The 26,390-nt window shown below is 51.3% G+C and overlaps 1 protein-coding gene across 1 annotated transcript in view; it reads right to left on the minus strand.

The window, feature by feature from the left end:
* Nucleotides 1-26,390, minus strand: part of GMPS (guanine monophosphate synthase) — a 102,717-nt gene that overhangs the window by 43,322 nt on the left and 33,005 nt on the right. The window contains exons 4-7 of the mRNA XM_075340712.1: nucleotides 25,623-25,720; nucleotides 25,304-25,407; nucleotides 9,375-9,568; nucleotides 9,101-9,266 (exon numbers count right to left, since the gene is read on the minus strand). Coding sequence (XP_075196827.1) covers nucleotides 9,101-9,266; nucleotides 9,375-9,568; nucleotides 25,304-25,407; nucleotides 25,623-25,720 — 562 coding nt within the window. The remainder of the gene's footprint in view (nucleotides 1-9,100; nucleotides 9,267-9,374; nucleotides 9,569-25,303; nucleotides 25,408-25,622; nucleotides 25,721-26,390) is intronic.

Below are 26,390 nucleotides of genomic sequence, written 5' to 3' on the forward strand. Positions count from 1 at the left end.
GCGCCGTTCACATACTGCAAGTGGCTCGCACTGGGCTGAGCACCGAGCGTACCCGAGCACAGCTTTGTACGCATGTAAAGCATTCAAACTCTGAACCTGAACCTTTATTTTTAAATTTGGTGTTCAGTTCGAAAGCCGAACCTCAGGTTCGCTCATCACTAATTACCACTTCCATGGGGGCTGAAACTTAAACTTTCAGGGTGCGTGCCCATGATCAGTATTTGCAGTGTTTTGGACACAGCCTACCTCAACTGCGTCCAAAACGCTGCGGTGTACAGTAAAAGCATAGTGAATGAATTTCTACAAATCCCATGCCCACTATGCTTCTGTTTTCCGCAGCAAACACTGACCTGCAGAGCGGCTTTCCAGACCACGCCATGTCAATTGTTTGCTGCGGATTCACATGCGTCCTACGTAGGGAGAACACAAGCGCGAGACCGCAGCGCACTGAACTCTGATTGTGGGTACAGTCAGCTGCGGTCTCCTGCGGAGGAGACATGCGGCCCCGCCGGTTCTGAACACAGCGAGTCCTGATCGTGGGCACATACCCTCAGAGTTTCAAACAAAGGGAAAATCTTACACAGCACAACATGGAAAAATGCGCTGATTTGGACCTTGATGTTCAATTTCAATTTTTTTTAATCATTAATTTGTAATCTAAAAATTTGATCACTTAAGTTACTTGTACATGATAAAGAGGATATTAGAAAGGGGGATCAAGAACTGAGCAGTTTTCCTGTTGGAAACCGGTAGTAACACTGAATTAATTGTAAAGCCTTTAAATCGGATGCCACATATTGCAGATAGCTGGCATATCGGGCAAACTGTTCACATCACTAAGGTAAAAAGCCAGAAGAAGGGCAACGAAGGGAATTTTGTTTACTTACCGTAAATTCCTTTTCTTCTAGCTCCAATTGGGAGACCCAGACAATTGGGTGTATAGCTATGCCTCCGGAGGCCACACAAAGTATTACATCTAAAAGTGTAAAGCCCCTCCCCTTCTGCCTATACACCCCCCGTGCTCACGGGCTCCTCAGTTTTGGTGCAAAAGCAAGAAGGAGGAAAAAATTATAAATTGGTTTAAAGTAAATTCAATCCGAAGGAATATCGGAGAACTGAAACCATTCAACATGAACAACATGTGTACACAAAAAACAGGGGCGGGTGCTGGGTCTCCCAATTGGAGCTAGAAGAAAAGGAATTTACGGTAAGTAAACAAAATTCCCTTCTTCTTTGTCGCTCCATTGGGAGACCCAGACAATTGGGACGTCCAAAAGCAGTCCCTGGGTGGGTAAATAATACCTCATAATAGAGCCGCAACCGGCTCCGTCCTACAGGTGGGCAACCGCCGCCTGAAGGACTCGCCTACCTAGGCTGGCATCTGCCGAAGCATAGGTATGCACCTGATAGTGTTTCGTGAAAGTGTGCAGGCTCGACCAGGTAGCCGCCTGACACACCTGCTGAGCCGTAGCCTGGTGCCGCAAAGCCCAGGACGCTCCCACGGCCCTGGTAGAATGGGCCTTCAGCCCTGAGGGAACCGGAAGCCCCGAGGAACGATAAGCCTCGAGAATTGGTTCCTTGATCCACCGAGCCAGGGTTGATTTGGAAGCTTGTGTCCCTTTACGCTGGCCAGCGACAAGGACAAAGAGTGCATCCGAGCGGCGCAGAGGCGCCGTACGAGAAATGTAGAATCTGAGTGCTCTCACCAGATCTAACAAGTGCAAATCCTTTTCACATTGGTGAACTGGATGAGGACAAAAAGAGGGTAAGTAGATATCCTGATTGAGATGAAAGGGGGATACCACCTTAGGGAGAAAGTCCGGAACCGGACGCAGAACCACCTTGTCCTGGTGAAACACCAGGAAGGGGGCTTTGCATGACAGTGCTGCTAGCTCAGACACTCTCCGAAGTGAAGTGACTGCTACTAGGAAAACCACCTTCTGCGAAAGGCGTGAGAGAGAGATATCCCTCATTGGCTCGAACGGTGGTTTCTGAAGAACCATCAGCACCCTGTTCAGATCCCAGGGTTCTAACGGACGCTTGTAAGGAGGGACGATGTGACAAACCCCCTGCAGGAACGTGCGTACCTGTGGAAGTCTGGCTAGGCGCTTCTGAAAAAAGACAGAGCGCAGAGACTTGTCCCTTAAGGGAGCCGAGCGACAAACCCTTTTCCAGTCCGGATTGAAGGAAGGACAGAAAAGTGGGCAAGGCAAATGGCCAGGGAGAAAAACCCTGATCAGAGCACCAAGATAAGAATATCCTCCACGTCCTGTGGTAGATCTTGGCTGACGTTGGTTTCCTAGCCTGTCTCATAGTGGCAATGACCTCTTGAGATAATCCTGAAGACGCTAGGATTCAGGACTCAATGGCCACACAGTCAGGTTGAGGGCCGCAGAATTCAGATGGAAAAACGGCCCTTGAGACAGCAAGTCTGGTCGGTCTGGTAGTGCCCACGGTTGGCCGACCGTGAGATGCCACAGATCCGGGTACCACGACCTCCTCGGCCAGTCTGGAGCGACGAGGATGGCGCGGCGGCAGTCGGCCCTGATCTTGCGTAACACTCTGGGCAACAGTGCCAGAGGAGAGAACACATAAGGGAGTTGAAACTGCGACCAATCCTGAACTAAGGCGTCTGCCGCCAGAGCTCTGTGATCTTGAGACCGTGCCATGAATGTCGGGACCTTGTTGTTGTGCCGGGACGCCATTAGGTCGACGTCCGGCATTCCCCAGCGGCAACAGATCTCCTGAAACACGTCCGGGTGAAGGGACCATTCCCCTGCGTCCATGCCTTGGCGACTGAGAAAGTCTGCTTCCCAGTTTTCTACGCCCGGGATGTGAACTGCGGATATGGTGGAGGCTGTGGCTTCCACCCACAGCAGAATCCGCCGAACTTCCTGGAAGGCTTGCCGACTGCGTGTCCCGCCTTGGTGGTTGATGTATGCCACCGCTGTGGAGTTGTCCGACTGAATTCGGATCTGCTTGCCTTGCAGCCACGGCTGGAACGCCTTTAGGGCAAGATACACTGCCCTTATCTCTAGAACATTGATCTGAAGGGAGGACTCTGTCTGAGTCCAAGTCCCCTGAGCCCTGTGGTGGAGAAAGACCGCTCCCCACCCTGACAGGCTCGCGTCCGTCGTGACCACCGCCCAGGATGGGGGCAGGAAGGATTTCCCCTTCGGCAGAGAAGTGGGGATGAGCCACCACTGAAGGGAAGCTTTGGCTGCCCGAGAAAGGGAGACGTTCCTGTCGAGGGACGTCGACTTCCTGTCCCATTTGCGGAGAATGTCCCATTGAAGTGGGCGCAGATGAAACTGCGCAAAAGGAACTGCCTCCATTGCTGCCACCATCTTCCCTAGGAAGTGCATGAGGCGCCTCAGGGGGTGTGACTGACCATGAAGGAGAGATTGCACCCCTGTCTGTAGTGAACGCTGTTTGTTCAGCGGAAGCTTCACTATCGCTGAGAGAGTATGAAACTCCATGCCAAGATATGTCAGTGATTGGGCCGGTGTCAGATTTGACTTTGGAAAATTGATGATCCACCCGAAACTCTGGAGAGTTTCCAGAGCAATGTTCAGGCTGTGTTGGCATGCCCCTTGAGAGGGTGCCTTGACAAGCAGATCGTCTAAGTAAGGGATCACCGAGTGTCCCTGAGAGTGTAGGATTGCCACCACTGTTGCCATGACCTTGGTGAAGACCCGTGGGGCTGTCGCCAGGCCAAAAGGCAGTGCCACGAACTGAAGGTGTTCGTCCCCTATGGCGAAGCGCAGGAAACGCTGATGCTCTGGTGCAATCGGTACGTGGAGATAAGCATCTTTGATGTCTATTGATGCCAGGAAATCTCCTTGGGACATTGAGGCGATGACGGAGCGGAGCGATTCCATCCGGAACCGCCTGGTTTTCACATGCTTGTTGAGCAGTTTTAGGTCCAGAACGGGACGGAAGGATCCGTCCTTTTTTGGCACCACGAACAAGTTGGAGTAAAAACCGTGACCCCGTTGCTGAAGAGGAACAGGGATCACCACTCCTTCCGCCTTCAGGGTGCCCACCGCCTGCATAAGAGCCTCGGCTCTGTCGGGGGGCGGAGATGTTCTGAAGAAACGTATCGGAGGACGAGAGCTGAACTCTATCCTGTAACCGTGAGATAGAATGTCTCTCACCCATCGGTCTTTTACTTGTGGCAGCCAGGTGTCGCAAAAGCGGGAGAGCCTGCCACCGACCGAGGATGCGGTTTGAGGAGGCCGAAAGTCATGAGGAGGCCGCTTTGGGAGCGGTTCCTCCGGCGGTCTTTTTAGGACGTGACTTAGACCGCCATGCATCGGAGTTCCTCTGACCTTTCTGAGGCCTTTTGGACGAGGAAAATTGAGACCTGCCCGCGGTCCGAAAGGACCGAAACCTCGATTGTACCTTCCGTGGTTGAGGTCTGTTTGGTTTGGACTGGGGTAAGGATGAATCCTTTCCCTTGGATTGTTTAATGATTTCATCCAATCGCTCACCAAACAAGCGGTCGCCAGACAATGGCAAACCGGTTAAGAACTTTTTGGAAGCAGAGTCTGCCTTCCATTCACGTAGCCACATGGCCCTGCGGAGTACCACCGAATTGGCGGATGCCACCGCCGTACGGCTCGCCGAGTCCAGGATAGCATTAATGGCGTAGGACGCAAACGCCGACGCCTGATTGGTTAAGGACACCACTTGCGGGGCAGATGTACGTGTTACTGCATTAATCTGCGCCTGACAAGCTGAGATAGCTTGGAGCGCCCATACGGCTGCGAATGCTGGAGCAAAAGACGCGCCTATAGCTTCATAGATGGATTTCAACCATAGTTCCATCTGTCTGTCAGTGGCATCTTTGAGTGAAGCCCCATCTTCCACTGCAACTATGGATCTAGCCGCCAGTCTGGAGATTGGAGGATCCACCTTAGGACACTGAGTCCAGCCCTTAACAACCTCGGGGGGGAAGGGATAACGTGTGTCCTTAAGGCGCTTGGAAAAACGCTTGTCTGGACAGTCTCGGTTTTTCTGGATTGCCTCTCTGAAGTCAGAGTGATCCAGAAACATATTTAATGTACGCTTTGGAAACCTGAAACGGAATTTCTCCTGAGAAGCAGACTCCTCAATTGGGGGAGCTGGGGGAGAAATATCCAACACCTGATTGATGGTCGCTATAAGGTCATTCACTACTGCGTCACCTTCAGGTGTATCTAGGTTGAGAGCGGCTTCAGGATCAGAATCCTGATCTGTTACCTCCGCTTCATCTTCCAGAGAGTCCCCCTGCTGGGACCCTGAACAGTGTGATGAAGTGGAGGGAATTTCCCAGCGACCCCGCTTGGGCGGCCTGGGACTGCGGTCCGTGTCAGAGACCTCACCCTGTGACCTATGGGTTACCCCAGGGGCATTTTGCTGTTCCAAATGAGGGGGACCAGGGGTCAAGGATTGGACAGTGCCCGGGGCCTGAATCACCGGTCTGGACTGCAATGCTTCCAGTATTTTAGCAGACCATTTATCCATACTCTCAGACAGTTTGTCAGCAAAGGCTGCAAACTCCGTCCCTGTCACCTGGACAGTGGTAGCAGGTGGTTCCACCTGGGCCACCTGTAGCAGAGGCTCCGGCTGAGTAAGTGCCACAGGGGCCGAGCATTGCACACAATGAGGGTCAGTGGAACCTGCCGGTAGTACAGCTGTACAAGAGGTACAGGTTGCAAAGTACGCCTGTGCTTTGGCACCCTTGCTTTTTGCAGATGACACGTTGTCTCCTCTGAGAACAACCAGGAGGGTATATAGCCAAAAATCAACAGAGCGACCGTACAGTGCAAATGTATAGCCTATAAGCCTATATATATATATATATATACACACACTTCGGTACTCAGTGGGGCCAGCACCAGAGGTGCTGCTTACCGACCGCTGAGAGCGGTTGTGTGATCACCAGATTCCCTGCCTGGGTCTCCCTGTGTTGTCTCTCCTCTCCAGCGTCTGAATCGCTGACAGGAATGGCTGCCGGCGTTCTGTGGGGAGGAGGGGACCGTGGGCGTGCCCAAGAAAAGTGCGGGAATCTAGTGCCCTTTAGGGAGGAGGATACAAATGTATGCTCCAGCCCTCGGCGCTGACGATCTGTGCAGCGTCCCGCCCTTCCCCTGACTGGCAGGCCTGTGGGCGGGAATAAACGACACTAGGCCGCAGAAGCCGGGGACTAAAGTTATAAGCGCGGCCGGCAATAAGCGCGGCCGCGCGGTAGTCCCCCGGCGCACTAACACCTCCAGCAGTGCTGGAAAGTGTCTGGCACATGCGCTCCATGTCCGGCGCACTAACACACCCAGCAGTGCTGGAAAGTGTCTGGCACAAGCGCTCCATGCCCGGCGCACTAACACACCCAGCAGTGCTGGAAAGTGTATGGCACAAGCGCTCCATGCGCGATAGTCCCCGGCGCACTAACACACCCAGCAGTGCTGCAATGTGTGTGGCACCAGCGCTCCATGCGCTGTCCCCACGGGGACACAGAGTACCTCACAGTAGCAGGGCCTTGTCCCTGACGATACCCGGCTCCTATCCAGCAGATTCCCAGGGGCTGCGGAGGGAGCACGGTCCTAGTGCCTGGAGACCGATCTGGATCCCACTTCACCCAGAGCCCATTAAGGGATGGGGAAGGAAAACAGCATGTGGCTCCTGCCTGCGTACCCCCAATGGGTACCTTAACCTTAACAACACCGCCGACAAAGTGGGGTGAGAAGGGAGCATGCTGGGGGCCCTGTTATGGGCCCTCTTTTCTTCCATCCGACCTAGTCAGCAGCTGCTGCTGACTAAGCTGTGGAGCTATGCGTGGATGTCTGCCTCCTTCGCACAAAGCATAAAAACTGAGGAGCCCGTGAGCACGGGGGGGTGTATAGGCAGAAGGGGAGGGGCTTTACACTTTTAGTGTAATACTTTGTGTGGCCTCCGGAGGCATAGCTATACACCCAATTGTCTGGGTCTCCCAATGGAGCGACAAAGAAAAGAACATTTTTGTTCTCTATTAAAAATAAAAAAAAGAAACAACCACAGGTCACATGTGCTGCTGATAATTACCCTCTAAAGAAAAGAAGCCGTAGACACAGTTCAATTATTGGAAGGATATTCAAGCCACGCGTTTCGATCCCAAATTGGCCTGAAAAGGGTATCAATTTGGCATCGAAACGTGTAACATGAGGAATGTTTGTCAATTACTCAAAAAAGAAAAATCAGCTGAAAGACCACAATTGTAAGGCTATGTGCCCACGGGAACAGTGTCCTGCGCTTATATCCGCAGGACATTCCGCAGGTGCTCCCAGAAATCCGCAGTATAACTTTTGTCTGTTTCCATGCTGCGGATGTACAGCGGAATGTCCTGCGGATATGGTGCAGGCATTCTACATTGAGGATACAGTACCATGGCTTCGGCACTGCATCCTCAATGCAGAACAAGTGCTGCAGTGATTGGGGCGTTCATATTACTTACCTCCATCACGCAGCAGCTCGCTTTACGGCGTCCGGGTCACTGTCAGCGTCTGGTGCACTGTGCTGGAGGTGGGCGGGCCTGCACTAGCTCCGGCTTTCACTTGACCGAAGCTCGTGCAGGCCCCGCACACCTCTTCCTTCCTGTACCTGGATCGACTGCGCTCCTGTGCACCGGACGGAGAAAGTGACATTGTTGCCTTCTATCAAGGCAGGTAAGTGTATGGGACCCTGTGGAGAAGTCCGCAGGAATAATTCCCATGCTGCTGATTTTTCCGCATGGAAATCCGCAAAAAAAAAAAAAACGCAGTTCCCAAATGCCATAGAAATGGCTGGGGAGTAGCTGTGCTGCAGATTGTTGAAAAATCCGCGGAATTTCTGCGAAAAATCTGCGGCAAATTCCGCGCATTTTCCGCAGCGTGGGCACATAGCCTTAAAGCCTGTATCAGGGATGTGCCTGTAATTGCACTACCCCAGAAGTGAGCGGATCCTCCACTAACCTCTATCTATAGCCTTTATTGGAGAGTGTCTTTTGCAGCAACTGTTTGCTTTTTAAATTATTTTTTTTATGAGTCCAACTAGAGCTGGACTCCTAAAATGTTAAGTTTCCCATCAGGAAGACAGCCATTCTGACATGGATTTTTCTAAGTACACCAGCCCCATAGGGTATAAGCAATCTAGTACTGTATGCAGTTGGTATAGTGAATCCTGATGAGACACTTTCAGGTTATTTCACTATAAATGAAATCCAAGTTTTTAATAGATCTATAGAATAATAAATGCTGATGTATCCAGATATTCAGGTTACATACTTGTGGTGCCCTCTGCTGTTCTTTCCATCTCGTCTCACAAGATCTAATGTGCCCATGTAAGCTGCTGGAGAGAAGTAGCTGCCTGTTGTACAGATCCACCCTGGCTGGTTGTATATGTCTTAAAGGGAACCAAACATCAGGATTTTCGTGTATAAGGTGCAGCCAGTGCAGTACTGGCACTGATCTTACCCCGATTAGCTGCAGCAGACGACTGCTACGATATCGTCTGCTGCAGCTAATCGGTAAGATCAGCTGTTCTCCAGTCCTGTTGTGACACCGGCGTGCTCCCGCGGTCACAACAGATCTGCAGAAGTAAGGGCGCATGCGCCGCCCTCTCATGCAGAATAATACTGTGGGCTTCAGAAACACGGCGCCGGAGATTAGTGCTATGCGCAGGCGCTAACTCAGACGCCGTGTAACAGATGAGTAGAAATTTACATACAGCCAGAGGGAGGGAGGAACAGACGGCGGGTGTGTGTGTATGTGTGTGTAAACTTGGATTTCACAGCCTACACATCCGAGCTGCCCACTAATGGTATGTACAGCCTGTGCCTGATAGTGCCAGTACTGCACTGGCTGCACCTTATATAGGAAAATGATGATGTTTGGTTCTCTTTACTTAACATGTGGCATAATCTGAAAGGTGAATTAAGTTTTTTTTTTTTTTGTTTTTTTAAAGACAACCCCTATACAGAATAGTTTCTTAACGTACTTACCCTATATTAGTACTTGATTAAGGTATTACAGTTTACAATATTCTACAATTTAGGAGAACAAATGAGAAATAAAAAAAGAAGACGTCCCACCCCAAGTAGACCGACCTTTCACTTGGATTCCCAGCTTCTTCAGTGCCTCCTCCACAGACTGACTCTCTCTTTTCCGCATAAATCCATTGTCTATATGAACGGCGATAACCTGATCTTGGTTTAAGGCTTTGTTCAGCAGAGCGGTGCAGACTGTGGAATCCACTCCTCCACTTAACAGTACCTGAAAGGGAAGAACAAAACCTTTCTACTGCACTGAATACAAACCCAAATACAAACCTATCACATGCGGCCATCTATCTGACAGTAAGCAATGTGCATGATTACTCACCAAGACCTTTGATGATCCGACTTTCTCCTTAATATCCCGTATACATTCAATCTCTCTATTCTGAACGGTAAAAGTGCCGCTACACCCAGCAACGTCATACAAGAAATTCTTCAACATGACTTTGCCATTCTCAGTTAGGCCAACTTCTGGGTGGAACTGTACCCCATACAGCTTTTTGGATTCATTTGCTATGCCTTGGAGTGAAGAAAAGTTTAGTTAGTATTTGCCTTAAAAAGGGTTTTCCCGCAAATAAAGTACATTTTAATCAATAGTTCTCAAAATCTAATATATAAAGCTGAGTGTGTGTGTGTGTGTGTGCTCGCTAAAGGAATCCGCACCGTCGCATTTACAATCAAGAAATTTTGCACAGACGCCTCATGTGACCCAGGGGGCGTCGTAGACTATGTTTTGATAAAAAAAAGAAGGGAATTTTGTTTACTTACCGTAAATTCCTTTTCTTCTAGCTCCTATTGGGAGACCCAGACAATTGGGTGTATAGCTTCTGCCTCCGGAGGCCACACAAAGTATTACACTTTAAAAAGTGTAACCCCTCCCCTCTGCCTATACACCCTCCCGTGCATCACGGGCCCATCAGTTTTGGTGCCAAAGCAGGAAGGAGGAAACTTATAAATTGGTCTAAGGTAAACTCAATCCGAAGGATGTTCAGAGAACTGAAACCATGAACCAAAGAACAATTCAACATGAACAACATGTGTACACAAAAGAACAACAGCCCGAAGGGAACAGGGGCGGGTGCTGGGTCTCCCAATAGGAGCTAGAAGAAAAGGAATTTACGGTAAGTAAACAAAATTCCCTTCTTCTTTGTCGCTCCATTGGGACACCCAGACAATTGGGACGTCCAAAAGCAGTCCCTGGGTGGGTAAAAGAATACCTCGATAAAAAGAGCCGTAAAACGGCCCCCTCTTACAGGTGGGCAACCGCCGCCTGAAGGACTCGCCTACCTAGGCTGGCATCTGCCGAAGCATAGGCATGCACCTGATAGTGTTTCGTGAAAGTGTGCAGACTCGACCAGGTAGCCGCCTGACACACCTGCTGAGCCGTAGCCTGGTGCCGCAATGCCCAGGACGCCCCTACGGCTCTGGTAGAATGGGCTTTAGCCCTGAAGGAATCGGAAGCCCAGACGAACGGTAGGCTTCAAGAATCGGTTCCTTATCCACCGAGCCAAGGTTGACTTGGAAGCCTGCGACCCCTTACGCTGGCCAGCGACAAGGACAAAGAGCGCATCAGAACGGCGCAGGGGCGCCGTGCGAGAAATGTAGAGCCTGAGTGCTCTCACGAGATCTAACAAGTGCAAATCCTTTTCACATTGGTGAACTGGATTAGGACAAAAAGAAGGTAAGGAGATATCCTGATTGAGATGAAAAGGGGATACCACCTTAGGGAGAAATTCCGGGACCGGACGCAGAACCACCTTATCCTGGTGAAACACCAGGAAGGGGGCTTTGCATGACAGCGCTGCTAGCTCAGACACTCTCCGAAGTGATGTGACTGCCACTAGGAAGACCACCTTCTGCGAAAGGCGTGATAGAGAGACATCCCTCATCGGCTCAAAAGGTGGTTTCTGAAGAGCCGTTAGCACCCTGTTAAGATCCCAGGGTTCTAGCGGACGCTTGTAAGGTGGGACTATGTGGCCAACCCCCTGCAGGAACGTGCGTACCTGCGGACGCCTGGCTAGACGCTTTTGAAAAAACACGGAAAGCGCCAATACTTGTCCCTTGAGAGAGCCGAGAGACAAACCCTTGTCCATTCCGGATTGAAGGAAAGACAGAAAAGTGGGCAAGGCAAAACGGCCAGGGAGTAAAACCCTAATCAGAGCACCAGGATAAGAAGATCCTCCACGTCCTGTGGTAGATCTTGGCGGACGTTGGTTTCCTGGCCTGTCTCATAGTGGCAATGACCTCTTGAGATAACCCTGAGGACGCTAGGATCCAGGACTCAATGGCCACGCAGTCAGGTTGAGGGCCGCAGAATTCAGATGGAAAAATGGCCCTTGAGACAGCAAGTCTGGTCGGTCTGGTAGTGCCCACGGTTGACCCACCGTGAGATGCCACAGATCCGGGTACCACGACCTCCTCGGCCAGTCTGGGGCGATGAGGATGGCGCGGCGGCAGTCGGACCTGATCTTGCGTAACACTCTGGGCAGCAGTGCCAGAGGAGGAAATACATAAGGCAGTCGAAACTGACTAATGCGTCTGCCGCCAGAGCTCTGTGATCTTGAGACCGTGCCATGAATGCCGGGACTTTGTTGTTGTGCCGGGAGGCCATTAGGTCGACGTCCGGCGTTCCCCAGCGGCAACAGATCTCTTGAAACACGTCCGGGTGAAGAGACCATTCCCCTGCGTCCATGCCCTGGCGACTGAGAAAGTCTGCTTCCCAGTTTTCTACGCCCGGGATGTGAACTGCGGAGATGGTGGAGGCTGTGGCTTCCGCCCACAGCAGAATCCGCCGAACTTCTTGGAAGGCTTGACGACTGCGTGTGCCGCCTTGGTGGTTGATGTACGCCACTGCCGTGGCGTTGTCCGACTGAATTCGGATCTGCCTGCCCTCCAGCCACAGCTGGAACGCCTTTAGGGCTAGATACACTGCCCTTATCTCCAGAACATTGATCTGAAGGGAGGACTCTGTCGGAGTCCAGGTTCCTTGAGCCCTGTGGTGGAGGAAGACCGCTCCCCACCCTGACAGACTCGCGTCCGTCGTGACCACAGCCCAGGATGGGGGCAGGAAGGATTTTCCCTTCGACAAAGAAGTGGGAAGAAGCCACCACTGAAGAGAGGCTTTGGCTGCCCGAGAAAGGGAGACGTTCCTGTCGAGGGACGTCGACCTCCTGTCCCATTTGCGGAGAATGTCCCATTGGAGTGGACGCAGATGAAACTGCGCAAATGGAACTGCCTCCATTGCTGCCACCATCTTCCCTAGGAAGTGCATGAGGCGCCTCAAGGGGTGTGACTGGGCTCGAAGGAGAGATTGCACCCCTGTCTGTAGTGAACGCTGTTTGTCCAGCGGTAGCTTCACCATCGCTGAGAGAGTATGAAACTCCATCCCGAGGTAAGTTAGCGATTGGGTCGGTGTCAATTTTGACTTTGGGAAATTGATGATCCACCCGAACCTCTGGAGAGTCTCCAGAGCAGTGTTCAGGCTGTGTTGGCATGCCACCCGGGAGGGTGCCTTGACTAGAAGATCGTCTAAGTAAGGGATCACCGAGTGTCCCTGAGAGTGTAGGACCGCCACCACTGTTGCCATGACCTTGGTGAAGACCCGTGGGGCTGTCGCCAGGCCGAAAGGCAGCGCTACGAACTGAAGGTGTTCGTCTTCGATGGCGAAACGCAGGAAGCGCTGATGTTCTGGTGCAATCGGCACGTGGAGATAAGCATCCCTGATGTCGATTGATGCTAGGAAGTCTCCTTGGGACATCGAGGCGATGACGGAGCGGAGAGATTCCATCTGGAACCGTCTGGTTTTCACGTGTCTGTTGAGCAGTTTGAGGTCCAGAACGGGACGGAATGATCCGTCCTTTTTTGGCACCACAAACAAGTTGGAGTAAAAACCGCGACCACATTCTTGAAGGGGAACGGGGATCACCACTCCTTCTGCCTTCAGAGTGTCCACCACCTTAAAAAGTGCATCGGCTCGCTCGGGGGGCGGAGATGTTCTGAAGAAACGAGTCGGAGGACGAGAGCTGAGCTCTATCCTGTAACCGTGAGACAGAATGTCTCTCACCCATCGGTCTTGGACATGTGGCAACCAGGCGTCGCAAAAGCGGGAGAGCCTGCCACCGACCGAGGATGCGGTTTGGGGAGGCCGAAAGTCATGAGGAGGCCGTCTTGGGGGCGGTTCCTCCGGCGGTCTTTTTAGGACGTGACTTAGACCGCCATGAATCAGAGTTCCTCTGGCCCTTCTGTGGCCTGTTGGACGTGGAGAATTGGGACCTGGCTGAGGGCCGAAAGGACCGAAACCTCGGTTGTATCTTCCGTTGCTGAGGTCTGTTTGGTTTGGACTGGGGTAAGGACGAGTCCTTTCCCTTGGATTGTTTAATAATTTCATCCAATTGCTCGCCAAACAGACGGTCGCCAGAAAATGGCAAACCGGTTAAGAACTTCTTGGAAGCAGAATCTGCCTTCCACTCGCGTAGCCACATGGCCCTGCGGACTGCCACTGAATTGGTGGAAGCTACCGCTGTACGGCTCGCAGAGTCCAGGACGGCGTTCATGGCGTAGGACGAAAAAGCCGACGCCTGAGAGGTTAAAGACACAACCTGCGGAGTAGAGGCACGTGTGACTGCATTAATCTCAGACAGACAAGCTGAGATAGCTTGGAGTGCCCATACGGCTGCGAATGCCGGAGCAAAAGACGCGCCTATGGCTTCATAGATGGATTTCATCAGGAGCTCTATTTGCCTGTCAGTGGCATCCTTGAGCGATGAACCATCTGCCACTGCTACTATGGATCTAGCCGCCAGTCTAGAGACTGGAGGATCCACCTTGGGACACTGAGCCCAACCCTTAACTACGTCAGGGGGGAAGGGGTAACGTGTGTCATTAAGGCGCTTAGTAAAGCGCTTGTCCGGAAATGCTCGGTGCTTCTGGACCGCATCCCTGAAGTTGGAGTGATCGAAAAACGCACTCCGTGTACGTTTGGGAAACCTAAATTGGTGTTTCTCCTGCTGTGAAGCTGACTCCTCTATTAGTGGAGTTGGAGGAGAAAGTTCTAGCACCTGGTTGATGGACGCTATAAGGTCATTTACTATGGCGTCCACTTCAGGTGTATCAAGATTGAGAGCAACGTCAGGATCAGAGCCCTGATCTGCCACCTCCGCTTCATCCTCCAGAGAGTCCTCATGCTGAGACCCTGAGCAGTGTGATGAAGTCGAGGGAAGTTCCCAGCGAGCCCGCTTAGCCGGACTGGGACTGCGGTCCGTGTCGGAGTCCTCACCGTGGGACCTAGGAGTCACCCCAGGAGCACTTTGCTGCGCCGACCGAGGGGGGCCTGGGGGCAATGATTCAACAGTGCCCGGGGCCTGTGTTACCGGTCTGGACTGCAAAGCTTCTAGTATCTTAGCAGACCATCTGTCCATAGACTGAGCCATGGATTGTGAAAGTGACTTAGAAAGTTTCTCAGCTAACACTGCAAACTCTGTCCCTGCCACCTGGACCGTGGAAGTCGGTGGTTCTACCTGAGCCGAGGGTCCCACCAGTGGCTGAGGCTCCGGCTGAGTGAGTGTCACAGGGGCCGAGCATTGCACACAATGAGGGTAGGTGGAACCTGCAGGTAACATAGCCGCACAAGAGGTACATGTTGCAAAATAAGCCTGTGCCTTGGCACCCTTGCTTTTTGCGGACGACATGCTGTTGTCTCCTCTTAGAGCAATCAGTGAGGGAGAGCAAATGTATACAATATATGGATATATATATATATATATACACACTTCGGCACCCAGGGGGGCCAGCACCTGGTAACCGGTGCGGCTTACCGACCGCCCACAGCGGTTGTGTGTCCACCAGATTCCCTGCCTGGGCCTCCCAGAGCTGTGGAGCTCGGTCTGAAGTTCTCCACCGGCAGACGCTGATAACAATGGCTGCCAGCGTTCTCAGAGAAGGAGGGAGCCGTGGGCGTGCCTCATAAAGTGCGGGAATCTGGTGCCCCACAGTGCTCAGTGAGGGGGGAGGAGGATACCTAAGTATGCTCCAGCCCTCACCGCTGACGTCCAGTGCAGCGTCCCGCCCTTACCCCTGACTGGCAGGCCCGGGGGCGGGAGTATGTGGTACTAGGCCGCAGAAGCCGGGGACTAAATTTAGTAACGCGGCCGGCAAACAGGCGCGGTCGGCGCGGTAGTCCCGGCGACACAAATCACACAGCAGCCGCTGCAGCGTCTGTTACACAGGCGCTCTATGCGCCGTCCCCAAGGGGACACAGAGTACCTTTGAGAAGCAGGGCCTGTCCCTGATGATACCCGGTCTCCTGTCCGTCAGATTCCCCCAGGGGCTGCGGAGGGAGCCCGGTCCCAGTGCATGGTGACCGGTTAGGATCCCACTTCTCCCAGAGCCTCTAAGGGATGGGGAAGGATAACGGCATGTGGCTCCAGCCTTTGTACCCGCAATGGGTACCTCAACCTTAACAGCACCGCCGACCATAGTGGGGTGAGAAGGGAGCATGCCGGGAGCCCTGTTAGGGGCCCTCTTTTCTTCCATCCGATAAAGTCAGCAGCTGCTGCTGACTAAAATGTGGAGCTTGCGTGAATGTGTGCCTCCTTCAACACAAAGCAAAAAACTGATGGGCCCGTGATGCACGGGAGGGTGTATAGGCAGAGGGGAGGGGTTACACTTTTTAAAGTGTAATACTTTGTGTGGCCTCCGGAGGCAGAAGCTATACACCCAATTGTCTGGGTCTCCCAATGGAGCGACAAAGAAATTTAACCTCGTGCTTTACAGTTAGTCTCAAATACTGCTGCCATTAAACTGAATGGAGGTGGGAGCTATAGGTTATTAATAGCAACTGTCAGTGGTTGCTATAGGAACAAAGAAGGGAATTTTGTTACTTACCGTAAATTCCTTTTCTTCTAGCTCTTATTGGGAGACCCAGACGATTGGGGTATAGCTACTGCCTCCGGAGGCCACACAAAGCACTACACTAAAAAGTGCAAGGCCCCTCCCCTTCTGGCTATACCCCCCCGTGGTATCACGGGTTCTCCAGTTTTAGTGCCAAAGCAAGAAGGAGGAAAGCCAATAACTGGTTTAAACAAATTAACTCCGAGTAACATCGGAGAACTGAAAAACCGTTCAACATGAACAACATGTGTACCCGCAAACAACAAAAACATCCCGAAGGACAACAGGGCGGGTGCTGGGTCTCCCAATAAGAGCTAGAAGAAAAGGAATTTACGGTAAGTAACAAAATTCCCTTCTTCTTCAGCGCTCTATTGGGAGACCCAGACGATTGGGACGTCCAAAAGCTGTCCCTGGGTGGGTAAAGAAATACCTCATGTTAGGCCTGCAAAACAGCCCTCCCCTACGGGGGTGTCACTGCCGCCTGCAGGACTCTTCTACCTAAGCTGGCATCCGCCGAAGCATAGGTATGCACCTGATAATGCTTGGTGAAAGTGTGCAGACTGGACCAGGTAGCTGCCTGGTACACTTGTTGAGCCGAAGCCTGGTGTCGTAATGCCCAGGACGCACCCACGGCTCTGGTTGAGTGGGCTTTTAGCCCTGAAGGAACCGGAAGCCCCGCAGAACGGTAGGCCTCTAGAATTGGTTCTTTGATCCATCGAGCCAGGGTGGCTTTAGAAGCCTGCAACCCCTTGCGCGGACCAGCGACAAGGACAAAAAGTGCATCGGAACGGCGCATGGGCGCCGTGCGGGAAATGTAGAGTCTGAGTGCTCTCACCAGATCTAACAAACGTAAGTCCTTTTCATACCGGTGAACCGGATGAGGACAAAAGGAAGGCAAGGATATATCCTGATTAAGATGAAATGAGGATACGACCTTAGGGAGAAACTCCGGAATGGGGCGCAGCACTACCTTGTCCTGGTGGAACACCAGGAAGGGAGCCTTGGATGACAGAGCTGCCAGCTCAGACACTCGCCGAAGCGATGTGATCGCAACGAGAAACGCCACCTTCTGTGACAGGCGAGAAAGGAAACTTCCTTCAGAGGCTCGAAAGGCGGCTTCTGGAGAGCAACTAATACCCTGTTGAGATCCCATGGATCTAACGGCCGCTTGTACGGGGGTACGATATGACAGACCCCCTGTAGGAACGTGCGCACCTTAGAAAGACGTGCTAGACGCTTCTGAAAAAACACGGATAGTGCCGAGACTTCCCCCTTAAGGAAGCCGAGCGACAAGCCCTTTTCTAACCCCGATTGCAGGAAGGAAAGAAAAGTAGGCAATGCAAATGGCCAGGGAGACACTCCCTGAGCCGAGCACCAGGTTAAGAAAATCTTCCACGTTCTGTGGTAGATCTTAGCAGAGGTGGACTTCCTAGCCTGTTTCATGGAGGCAACGACCCCTTGGGATAATCCTGAAGACGCTAGGATCCAGGACTCAATGGCCACACAGTCAGGTTCAGGCCCGCAGAATTCCGATGGAAAAACGGCCCTTGGGACAGTAAGTCTGGCCAGCCTGGTAGTGACCACGGTCGGCCGACCGTGAGATGCCACAGATCCGGGTACCACGATCTCCTCGGCCAGTCTGGGGCGACGAGTATGACGCGGCTGCAATCGGATCTGATTTTTTGCGCAGTACTCTGGGCAAGAGTGCCAGAGGTGGAAACACATATGTGAGCCGGAACTGCGACCAATCTTGCACTAAGGCGTCTGCCGCCAGAGCTCTGTGATCGCGCGATCGTGCCATAAATGCCGGGACCTTGTTGTTGTGCCGAGACGCCATTAGGTCGACGTCCGGCACACCCCAGCGGCGACAGATTTCCTGAAACACGTCCGGGTGAAGGGACCATTCCCCTGCGTCCATACCCTGGCGACTGAGGAAGTCTGCTTCCCAGTTTTCTACGCCCGGGATGTGAACTGCGGATATGGTGGATGCTGTGTCCTCCACCCACATGAGGATTCGCCGGACTTCCTGGAAGGCTTGCCGACTGCGCGTCCCTCCTTGGTGGTTGATGTATGCCACCGCTGTGGAGTTGTCCGACTGGATTCGGATCTGCTCTCTTTCTAGCCACTGCTGGAAAGCTAGTAGGGTAAGATACCCTGCCCCGATTTCCAGAACATTGATCTGAAGGGTGGACTCCTGCTGAGTCCACGTCCCCTGAGCCCTGTGGCGGAGACAAACTGCTCCCCACCCTGACAGACTCGTATCTGTCGTGACCACTGCCCAGGATGGGGGTAGGAAGGATCTTCACTGTGACAATGAGGTGGGAATAAGCCACCATTGCAGAGAGTCCTTGGCCGTCTGGGAAAGGGAGACTTTCCTGTCCAGGGAGGTTGACTGCCCGTCCCATTGGCGGAGAATGTCCCCTTGCAGTTGGCGCAGATGAAACTGCGCAAAGGGAACTGCCTCCATGGCTGCCACCATCTTCCCTAGGAAGTGCATGAGGCGCCTTAAGGGGTGCGACTGGCCTTGAAGGAGAGACTGCACCTCTGTTTGCAGTGAACGCTGCTTGTTCAGCGGAAGCTTCACTATCGCTGATAGAGTGTGAACTCCATGCCGAGATACGTTAGTGATTGAGTCGGTGACCGATTTGACCTTGCCAAATTGATGATCCACCCGAAAGTCTGGAGAGTCTCCAGCGTAACATTCAGGCTGCGTTGTCATGCCTCAAGGGAGGGTGCTTTGACGAGTAGATCGTCCAAGTAAGGGATCACCGGGTGTCCCTGAGAGTGCAAGACTGCTACCACTGCTGCCATGACCTTGGTGAACACCCGTGGGGCTGTCGCCAGACCGAATGGCAGAGCTACGAACTGAAGATGGTCGTCTCCTATCACAAAACGTAGAAAACGTTGGTGCTCCGTAGCAATTGGCACGTGGAGATAGGCATCTTTGATGTCTGTTGAGGCAAGGAAGTCTCCTCGAGACATTGAGGTAATGACGGATCGGAGGGATTCCATCCGGAACCGCCTGGCGTTCGCATGCTTATTGAGCAGTTTTAGGTCCAGAACAGGACGGAAGGAGCCGTCCTTTTTTGGAGCCACAAAGAGATTGGAGTACAAACCCTCGCCCTCGTTCCTGAGGGGGGACAGGGATCACCACTCCTTCTGCTCTTAGAGCGTCCACCGCCTGCAGCAGGGCATCTGCTCGGTGGGGAGGTGGGGCCGTTCTGAAGAATGGAGTCGGAGGACGAGAACAGAACACTGTCCTGTGCACGTGAGCACAATGTCCGTCACCCACCGGTCTGTGACCTGTGGCAGCTAAATGTCGCCAAAGGCGGGGGAGTCTGCCATCAACCGCGGATGCGGAGAGAGAGAGAGAGCTGAGAGTCATGAGGAGACCGCCTTGGTAGCGGTTCCTCCGGCTGCCTTCCTTGGGCGTGATTGAGCCCGGCCGGAATCTGAGCCCGTCTGAGGTTTTGTAGCCCTTTTGCACGAGGACAATTGGGACCTGCCCGAGCTTGGGAAGGACCGAAACCTCGACTGTACTTTTAGGACAGCATTAATAGGGTAAGTCGCAGTGCAGACATTGCGGAGTTACGGACGCCTCTGCGGTACAGATGTACATGTGCTCAAGGCCAGCTGCGCAAGAACAGCTGAAAAGGTTAGGTTGCCTATACGGCTGTGAATGCCGGAGCAACCGACACGCCGATAGCCTCCTAGACAGATTTCAACCAGAGTCCATCTGTCTGTGAATGGCATCTTTAAGTGAAGCCCCATCTCCAGTGCAACTATGGCTCTAGACGCAAGCCTGGAGATTGGAGAATCCACCTTTGGACCCTGGGTCCAGCGCTTGACCACGTCAGGGGAAAAGGGATAACGTGTATCTTAAAAACGTTTGGAGAAGACGCTTATCTGGTAAGCGTGGTGTTTCTGGACTGCTTCTCTGAAGTCAGCGTGGCCAGAAAAATACTCAATATCCGTTTGAGATACTGAAAAGGGACTTCTCCTGCTGTGAAGCTGACTCCTCCACTGGGGGAGCTGAGGGAGAAAGATCCAACCTTCCATTGATGGACGCTATAGGATCATTCCGTATGGCGTTACCATCCGGTGTATCCGGATTGATAGCGATGTCAGGATCAAAGTCCTGGAGAGCTGCCTTATCATACAGAGAGTCCTCCTGGGACCCCCCCGTTCCAAATGAGGTTGGTCAGGAAGATTGCCCATGGCCTGTCTGGACTGCAAGTCTCTATCTTATGACAATATATCTGTCGAAACTGCAACTCCGTCCCTGTCCTTGGACAGGGATGACAGGTGGTTTCTTTGGCCACGACTAGTAGAGACCCCGGCAGACGAAGTGCTAGAGACCCCGGCAGACGAAGTGCTACAGGGGAGCATGCACACAATGGGACGGTGTCATGAACAGCATCCCATGTAGTAAAAACAGCACTGAAAATCTGTGTTGCTTTTTTGCCGCTGCCGACTAGCCATCTAGAAGTATATAGCCAAGATTGGTGACCGTACAGTGCAATGTATAGCATACAAGCATAAAGTACAAATGAACACTGCAGCACAAGCAATACAAGCAGCATAGAAGCCTGTGCCCTGGCACCTCTGCTCTTCTGCTGCTGTAGACTAGTCATCTAGGGGAATATAGCCCAGAAGAGTGACCATACAGTGCAATGTATAGCATACAAGCACAAATGCACACTGCAGCCCATGCAATACAAGCAGCATAGAAAAAAACCTGTGCCCCAGCACCCTTGGTTTTCTGCTGCTGTAGTCTAGCCATTCCAGGAGAATATAGCTAAGACTAGCGACTGTACAGTGCAGTGTATAGCATACAAGCATAAACACAAATGAACACTTCAGTACGTGCAATACAAGCAGCCTAGAAAGCCTGTGCCTTAGCACACCTGCTTTCCTGCTGCTGATGTGTCGCTCTCCAAGCGGGCATATAGCGACCTATGCAGTTAAAATACACATGTACACACTGCAGTATATATTGGGGTCAGCACTATGTGTGCCGCTTACCGCCCGCCTATAAGCGGGTGTATGGTCGCCACCGTCCTGCCTGGTTGCCGAAAGTCCGAGCTCGGACTGCAGTAATGGCTGCCGGCGTCTTCCCCAGCTCGTGTGAGGAGGGGCGGGCCGTGGGCGTGCCCCAAGTCAGAGCGGGAATCCGGCGTCCGACAGTGTGCAGTGAGAGGGCTGGAGCATGTAAATAAGGCTCCAGCCCTCGGCGCTGCTGATTGCTCAGCGTCTGTCCCCTTCCCTGAGTGACAGGGAGGGGGCGGGAACGAAGCGGCACTAGGCCGCAGAAGCCGGGGACTGGATTTATAAGCGCCGCCGCCGTAAAAGCGCGGTCGGCGCCCAGTCCCCGGCGAACTACAAGTCCCAGCCGCGCCGCCGCTCCCGGAGCGTCCGGCGCGGTAGTTCCCAATACACAAAGTCACTCAGCAAAGCTGCAGTGACTGTAACCCTTTACTGTCCCCGGCGCACTAGCACACCCAGCAAGTCTGGAGTGTGCTGTGCCTGTGTGTACGGGGACACAGAGTACCTGTAATGGTGCAGGGCCATGTCCCTGAACGGTACTCCAGCTCCGTATCCAGCAGGTTCAAATGGGTCTGTGGATGGAGCCCGGCGTCAGAGCTTTGAGGCCGGCAGGATCCCACTTCCTCAGAGCCCCCCAGGGGGATGTGGAAGGAAAGCAGCATGTGGGCTCCAGCCTCCGTACCAGCAATAGGTACCTCAACCTTACAACACCATCAACGGGTGAGAAGGGAGCATGCTGGGGGCCCTATATGGGCCCTCTTTTCTTCCATCCGAAATAGTCAGCAGCTACTGCTGACTAAAATCTGTGGAGCTATGCATGGATGTCTGACCTCCTTCGCACAAAGCTTGAAAACTGGAGAACCCGTGATACCACGGGGGGGTATAGCCAGAAGGGGAGGGGCCTTGCACTTTTTAGTGTAGTGCTTTGTGTGGCCTCCGGAGGCAGTAGCTATACCCCAATCGTCTGGGTCTCCCAATAGAGCGCTGAAGAAATAAACTGTTAGTTGAAGCTTATGCATGAGGTTATACAATGTCGGTGGAGACATGGATAGAGAGACAGAAAAAAAAAACAGCCCGGGAAAGAGAGACAGCCCGGGAAAGACGGAAAAGAGACAGAGACAGGGAAAGGAGACAGACACACACAGACAGACACAGAGATGGAGACCGACAGACTGATAGAAATAGTCAGACAGACAGACACAGAAAGACAAGGAAAGAGACAGACAGACAGCGACTGGGAGAAAGACGGTTAGTATCACGAGCAACGCCCGGGCACTAGAGCTAGTAATAAATAATGTCAACTTCTGAATTGAATGAATGAATGAATGAATGAATGAATGAATATATACATATATATATATATATATATATACACACACACACACACACACACACACACACACACACACACACACACACACACACACACACACACACACACACACACACACACACACACACACACACACACACACACACACACACACACACACACACACACACACACACACACACATACATACATATAATATATATATACACATACATACATATTATATATACATACATACACATATATATATATATTATATGTCCCTGATATGTAATGGCTGTGTACAGGGACATGGTCTGCTCATACTACATCTCCTGGGCTGTGGAGGACACAAGATTATACAGATAGCACAGTTTGGGATTGAATCTCATTCTTTTTTTCTGAGATAAAAATTGTTTCATGTTTTACCTCACAGAAGGAATCAGCTGCAACTGCACACTGTCCAGTCTGTATACTCGCTTTTGTGTTTGTCCCCGAGCAGGGGCTTATCAAAGAAATCTGCTTCATTCTACTCCTGGTAAAATGTAGATCAGAGGAAAAACGGGTATATGCCACGCTAAAAGACCACTGGTGCCATAATGATGAAGAATTTTCTTTTTCTTTTTACGGTCTTTATCTCTGAAACGCGTTGGATGGCTAATAAAAAGGAAATTCTTCATCATTCTGGCACCAGTGGTTTTTTAGCGCGGCATATACCCGTTTTTCCTCTGTGATCAACATTTTACCACGTGATTTACGGGGCCGCTGCTTGGAGCGCGTGGACACTCACATGCTCTTCAAGGAGTTCTGACTGGCACAACCTGATTAGGTGAGTGTACCTCTCTGCTTTCATTCCTAACGGTATACCGGGTAAGACCCCTTCGCGCCTTCTGTCTCCCCATCTCTAGCAACTACAAATCATTCTACTCCTGAACGGATTATTAATTCTCAATTCACAGGTAAAATCTGTCTTGAGTGAAAACAGACTGTAATATCTCTGAGATCGGGGATGACCGGTGATGCTCACAAACTTCTATGGAGAACTGCAGCCGTCATTTCTGAAGAACTTGCTGCAGGATGCCTGTGTGTCTCCAATTCCTCCTTCTCCATAAAATTTACAAACACTAACTGCCCTCTCCTATCTCAGTAATGTGGGCGTCTGCACTGAAAACAGCTTGTCCCTAAGAAGTAAGAGTTAATGATCCAGTCCAGTAGAGGAGAGAAGCAAAGTTCTCTTATAACACATAATTACAAAGTTGCTTATTTTCATGTGTACGGCCGATCTGTGAAAACTAAAAACCAACCAAACAATGGTTTCTCCAAGTGCCACTGATCTTAAATGCAGCCCGATATCGGTATCAGGACGGCACACTTAGGGCCGGATGTACTTGGATTGTTGATGTTTGCTGTGAATCATCTTGCAACATTTAAGTTTCTATGAAAAAGATTGTAAGAAGTGTTAAAGGGAACCTGTCAGGTGCAATATGCACTGAGAACCACAAGCAGTTCTGGATGCATATTGCTAATCCCTGCCTAACAGTCCATCTAATAGCATAGATAAAGGGAACTTTAGAAAAAGTATTTGTAAAGATCCTTTATGATATGCTAATGAGGCCAGGGACTAGCCACAAGGGCGTTAGTTCCCTTGGCTAGTTGGCCCCCTTAGCATGTTAGCATGCGCCTGTGGGCGTGCCAACATGCTAATGAATGTGCAGCATAAAAGACGTGGTCGCTCTCACCTCAGCTGCCACTGCTGGATTTTGGCTCAGTGCACACATTCAGAACGCCCCCAGACTTCCGGTCATGCGCACTACACCAGTTTGAAGCTGGGATGCGTACAGCCGACTCCATAGTACACAGGACTGGAAGTCCGGGACATTAATTATGCGCACTGAAATGAAATCCAGCGTTGGGCCCGGTAACAGTAGAAAGTGGTGAGACTAACCTTACCTCTTGACGCTGCGCATTCATAGCACGCCCACATGCTAAGGGGGCCGACTTGCCAATGGAACTAACACCCTTGCGACTAGTCCCAGGCCTCATTAGCATATAATGAAGGATCTTTAGAAATCCTTTTTATAAAGATCTCTATCTATGCTAGTGTATACAGGGATGGTTAGGCAGGGATTAGCAATATGCACCCGGAACTGCTCATGGTTATGGGTGCACATTCCATCGTACTGGTGCCCTTTAAATCTAACCTGTCACCTGTCCCTGTTGTAAATTGTTGCCTTTCCCATATTGCAACTCTGGCATCTGGCAATGTTGACAATTTAGTCGCTCGTACTGCTTTGTCAAACAGCAGAACACACATGTTGCGTTTGAGTTTTTTGGTGCAGTTTTGTCACAAATCTGTCTGCCAATCCTGAGGCCAGCAAAGCCAATGAGACTTCTGAAGCGTTGTACACACATTGCTTATTTTTTCCCTTGCAGATAATAATTTTCAGCATGTCAATTCTGGGTGCGTTTTTCTGCCCTTGCACCCATTCACTTCCGAATGAAAAACACATGACAACAACGCACTGCGCAAACACTTTTTTTGTACAGTTTCTGTGTCTTTGAAATACAAAAATGAAAAGTGGAAGATAAGCCCTGTACTCAGCGCAAATATGCCATTTCTTGGGGGGTGGGGTCAGACATTGCTAGTGCTGGAGTCTTGCAAAACATGATAAGGGACTGTAACTGTAAGAACAGAGCAGAATGCGCCTACAGATATCAGAACGGCTCCGGTGCCCACAGGAGCCTCCGCACTTACCAGAAGCGGGCATATCCGGTGATCTATGTACTTCTGTCTGGAGGGCAGCTTGTTACCCCGATAAGGTAAATGTACGCGTGGGGCATATCTGTCAGCAATCAATCCCTATAAATAGCCCTTACCCTAAGAAATCTCTTATCTGGCTATTTGTACTCTATATACAGACCGGAGGAGCAAGAGTGTGACCGAAGCCACTATAAATAGACAAGCCGCAAGCCGACCCATAATCACATGGAGAACTTCAGATATATACCTGCTACTATGTTTCCAGATTGTGCAACCACCTTAAATCCATCAGCAACCTTGTCCACGCTGTCCCCGTGTGTCAGCAAAACGACCTCCTCCTTCTGCAGCCCCCTGCAAGGAAAGGGCACAACCATTACAGAAGCAGAGACACTTTCCATGAAACCTAATAGGCAAGGAGATAACATCAGTGCGACTCTGAGCCTGGCCACGCATCCCGGCACCGGCTCCAGGGGTAGGTGCATTATCAGCATATAAAACATCACAATGTCATCTCAATAAAAAAAATCCAAGACCACTAAAAAAGTGCGGAGATCGGAACCTCCTACCTGAACAGGGAACATGTATTGTCAATGCCGATGCTGAACACACCATCTTCCCTCACATTTTTCTTATGGACAGTTCCTCCAAATACTTTATTCATCATCTGCAGGTGACAAGAAAATGTAGGTGTATTTATATAGAACAGAAGCAAATAATAATAATAATAAATAATAATTTTATTCATTTATATAGCGCTATTAATTCCACAGCGCTTTACATACATTGGCAATACTGTCCCCATTGGGGAATCTAAATTCCCTATCAGTATGTCTTTGGAGTGTGGGAGGAAACTGGAGAACCCGGAGGAAACCCACGCAAACACGGGGAGAACATACAAACTCCTTGCAGATGTTGTCCTTGGTGGGATTTGAACCCAGGACCCCAGAGCTGCAAGGCTGCAGTGCTAACCAGTGAGCCACCATGTGCCGCCCAACCAATCCCTTATTCTACTTTGTAAAGGATATCAGGCACTGATGACAATACGATCACACACACCAGCCGTGTGCACAATGAAATAGAAGGTTTGGACAGGGAAGAAAATCGTCCATATGTCGTGCTCATTACAATAAGATTGATGCCCGCCAATAGTGTGCGTATCTCCCTATACGGATGTGTGTGGTGCCAGATGGCGCCCCATGTCCCTTTTAACCCCTTAACGACAACAAGCAGTAAAATGACATCCTAGGCGGTCATAGTGTAATCCCCGCCGGTTACTGCCGGCAGCTGGAGGGGATCAGCGCACATGTCAGTTGATTTGAACACCTGACATGTGG

Source organism: Anomaloglossus baeobatrachus, chromosome 3, assembly GCF_048569485.1.
Source record: "Anomaloglossus baeobatrachus isolate aAnoBae1 chromosome 3, aAnoBae1.hap1, whole genome shotgun sequence".
Lineage (NCBI taxonomy): Eukaryota > Metazoa > Chordata > Amphibia > Anura > Aromobatidae > Anomaloglossus > Anomaloglossus baeobatrachus.